Raw genomic sequence first — 3,512 nt, 5'->3', positions numbered from 1 at the left:
GAGTGGCCAATTAACCTAGCATGGTTTTGGAATGTGGGAGGAAACCGGAGTACCCGGAGAATACGCCACACATAGATGACTGAGTGGGGAATCGAACCCGGGTCACCTAGCTGTGTAACCACTCGTCCACTGTGCAGCCAGTTTTTGTAGTTTGTTCTATACTTTAAAAAGAGAAAAGCACAACCTGTGCGCTAACCACTCGTCCGCCGTGCCGCCCCATATCCAACATGACATAGTGAGAAAAAGTTGTCCTCCTATTCCGTGTGGAAGTGGTATGTTTTTCTTCTTATTTTGTCCTTTTTCCCACTCCATTTGACATGTATTGCGGGCTATTTTGGGAGCCTATGGCCCACGATAAACAAGGGAACACTGTAGACAGTATTCACTTCCAAGATTGTAACATTGGATCTGCGGTGTGGTGCATAGACAGACACATGCAGTGTAGTGTAATGTATATTTACGAGTTGTGGTCCAGGTCATCCCAAGCCGGGAATTCCCCTTGCTGATGATCAACAAAGGTTAACCAGCAGTGTTCAAACTCTGTGAAAAATAACGACCAAATCAAAAAAGTCATTGGTATATTTGGCCTCAACAAGATTATGAATATGGCCGGCATAATACTCCTTATACCTTCTTTGTGCATGACTTTGAGCTCTACGCCAGCGTCTCCCAGCGCTTGCAAGCCGTTTTTGTTTTCCATGTTGTCCCAGTAGTAGAGGCGTGACACAAAGATGCAAAGCTTCATGTTTTCCGCCAATCTAATGAAATCCACCAGCTTGTTGCAACAATCAGCACAAGGGGACCAGGACAAGTAGCATGTGATTGTGTAACATCCTGGAGGCAGTTTTTCCATGAAAGACTTCAACTTTATCTGCAGGTGAAGAAGAAAATGTATATATTGGAATGCAATACTATGTATTTTATTGAATACTCACCTCTGCATGGTCTACGGGATCATTTTTAAAGAATCCAGTCAAGTCAGGGGAATTTTCACGCTTCACCTCATAGCACAAATATGTTGCCTTCCGGCCCTTTGCCAGTAACAAATTATCATAATGGAAGAGGAACTGGTCCTTGCTCAGAGGCACACTGAGGCAAAGGGAAATTGACATGTCATTTATGTCCACTGGCTGTCGCAGTTCAGCATCATAAATTCACTATCATAAATGCCTTAACAAAGGCAATCATTATTTTGATTGACACTGTTCAGAGTATTAGCAGCATGTTTAACAAAAATCAGACAACTCAGAATGTATGCTTTCCTCGTTTATTGACAACCTGATTGACCTATATGTATAAAATTGCCAGTTTAATATCATAAAATAAGTTCTTTATCGGTGATACATTGCAACTTAATACAAAATATGTTTGTCATAATGTAATTATTCTTGCCACAAAACATCATGAATTATTCTCAAACTTTCAATTTTGTAATATAACATGTTCTCATTAAAATCATAATTTCGCCTTAGGACTTATTTTCTGTAATTTCAACTTTATCCAGGTAATATTGCGAATTATTCTCATAAAAGTCCGACTTCATCCATAAAATTTCAGATGCAACCTCGTAATATTATGACTTATTCTCATAAATGTCCGACTTCCTCCTCATAACATTACAACTTATTTTGATAAAACAACTTCCTCCTGGTATTAGAAAACCTTTATTGTCATTATACAAGGTACAACAAGCTTTGAAAAGGTTCCCCCTGTATCAAAATTAAAATTAAAATTAAAATTAAAATTAAAATTAAAATTAAAATTAAAATTAAAATTAAAATTAAAATTAAAATTAAAATTAAAATTAAAATTAAAATTAAAATTAAAATTAAAATTAAAATTAAAATTAAAATTAAAATTCGGCACAGCGGTTGAGTGGTTAGCGCGCCGTGCATGTGTGGGTTTTCTCCGGGTACTCCGGTTTCCTCCCACATTCCAAAAACATGCTAGGTTAATTGGCCACTCCAAATTGTCCATAGGTATGAATGTGAGTGTGAATGGTTGTTTGTCTATATGTGCTCTGTGATGCACCCCCCGCGACCCTCGTGAGGACAAGCGGTAGAAAATACAATTAAAATTAAAATTAAAATTAAAATTAAAATTAAAATTAAAATTAAAATTAAAATTAAAATTAAAATTAAAATTAAAATTAAAATTAAAATTAAAAATAAAAATAAAAATAAAAATAAAAATAAAAATAAAAATAAAAATAAAAATAAAAATAAAAATAAAAATAAAAATAAAATTGCAGTTTATTCCGAAAGCTTCTTCATCCTAATAACATTACAACTTATCTTCATAAAACTGCAACTATTTTTGTAAAATTGCAACCTCGTTTCATACTATAACAATATACTATTAGTATTGCGACTTTCATTCATTCATTTTCTACCGCTTACTTTTTCCTCATAAAGTTCTGAGGTTATCATTACAATATTGTTATTTATTCTCATGAAAAAATAAAATCTTTTACTTCTATACACATAAACAAACGCATCAGGAATGCCAAATATTCCAAATATAAGACCTTTGTTGAGAAACATCTTACCTTTGGTGTGCCATTTTGCTCAATGTCACAAACGTTCCCAAACCTCAGACGACCGGTATGTACTGTATTGTGTATCTCTCGCTGTAAAGTACTGTAAAATATCAGCTGATTGTATTATCTGTAGAATGAGTATGCCCAATCTACTTGTCAGGAAGGTCATGTGTGTTGAACGGACTTGTGGTTGATGATTAACACAAGGTCAACAAAAGACATGCAGGCGGTGTCAGTCTCAGTCTCAGTTCAGTTCAGTGGGGTGTAGCTTTTTATCTTGAGCAAACACAAATTAAATGGTCATACAATGCAATTAGCATTGCAGTATTACGACTTTAGCCACAGAAATTATGTATTTTCATAAAATTCCAACAATATCCATGTGATGTTATGCCTTTATATTTGTGACCCTCTTTAGTGTATATACACACATATATATATATATATATATATGTGTGTATATGTATATACATATATGTATGTATATGTAGAAAATAAGTATTTGAACACCCTGCTATTTTGCTATTTCTCCCACTTAGAAATCATGGAGGGGTCTGAAATTTTCATCGTAGGTGCATGTCCACTGTGAGAGAGATAAACTAAAAAGAAAAATCCAGAAATCACAATGCATGATTTTTTTAACAATTTATTTGTGTGATACAGCTGCTAATAAGTATTTGAACACCTGAGAAAATGAATGTTAATATTTGGTACAGTAGCCTTTGTTTGCTATTACAGAGGTTAAACGTTTCCTGTAGTTTTTCACCAGGTTTGCACACACTGCAGGAGGGATCTTGGCCCACTCCTCCACACAGATCTTCTCTAGATCAGTCAGGTTTCTGGGCTGTCGCTGAGAAACACGGAGTTTGAGCTCCCTCCAAAGATTTTCGATTGGGTTCAGGTCTGGAGACTGGCTGGGCCATGCTAGAACCTTGATATGCTTCTTACGGAGCCACTCCTTGGTTTTCCTGGC

At 35.3% G+C, this 3,512-nt stretch overlaps 1 protein-coding gene across 1 annotated transcript; it reads right to left on the bottom strand.

The window, feature by feature from the left end:
• Positions 1 to 457: 457 nt before the first annotated feature.
• Positions 458 to 2,562, bottom strand: LOC131131410 (single-stranded DNA cytosine deaminase-like). The gene is made up of 4 exons (XM_058076104.1): positions 2,549 to 2,562; positions 936 to 1,089; positions 631 to 871; positions 458 to 540 (listed from the first exon to the last, which is right to left on the bottom strand). The coding sequence occupies exons 1-4, from the start codon at positions 2,560 to 2,562 to the stop codon at positions 458 to 460; spliced, it is 492 nt and encodes a 163-aa protein (XP_057932087.1).
• Positions 2,563 to 3,512: the final 950 nt, after the last annotated feature.

The sequence above is a fragment of the Doryrhamphus excisus genome, chromosome 6 (assembly GCF_030265055.1).
Source record: "Doryrhamphus excisus isolate RoL2022-K1 chromosome 6, RoL_Dexc_1.0, whole genome shotgun sequence".
In the NCBI taxonomy this organism is placed as follows: domain Eukaryota; kingdom Metazoa; phylum Chordata; class Actinopteri; order Syngnathiformes; family Syngnathidae; genus Doryrhamphus; species Doryrhamphus excisus.
Note: the sequence above shows the minus strand (reverse complement) of the source record. Positions and strands in the feature narration are given on the sequence as shown.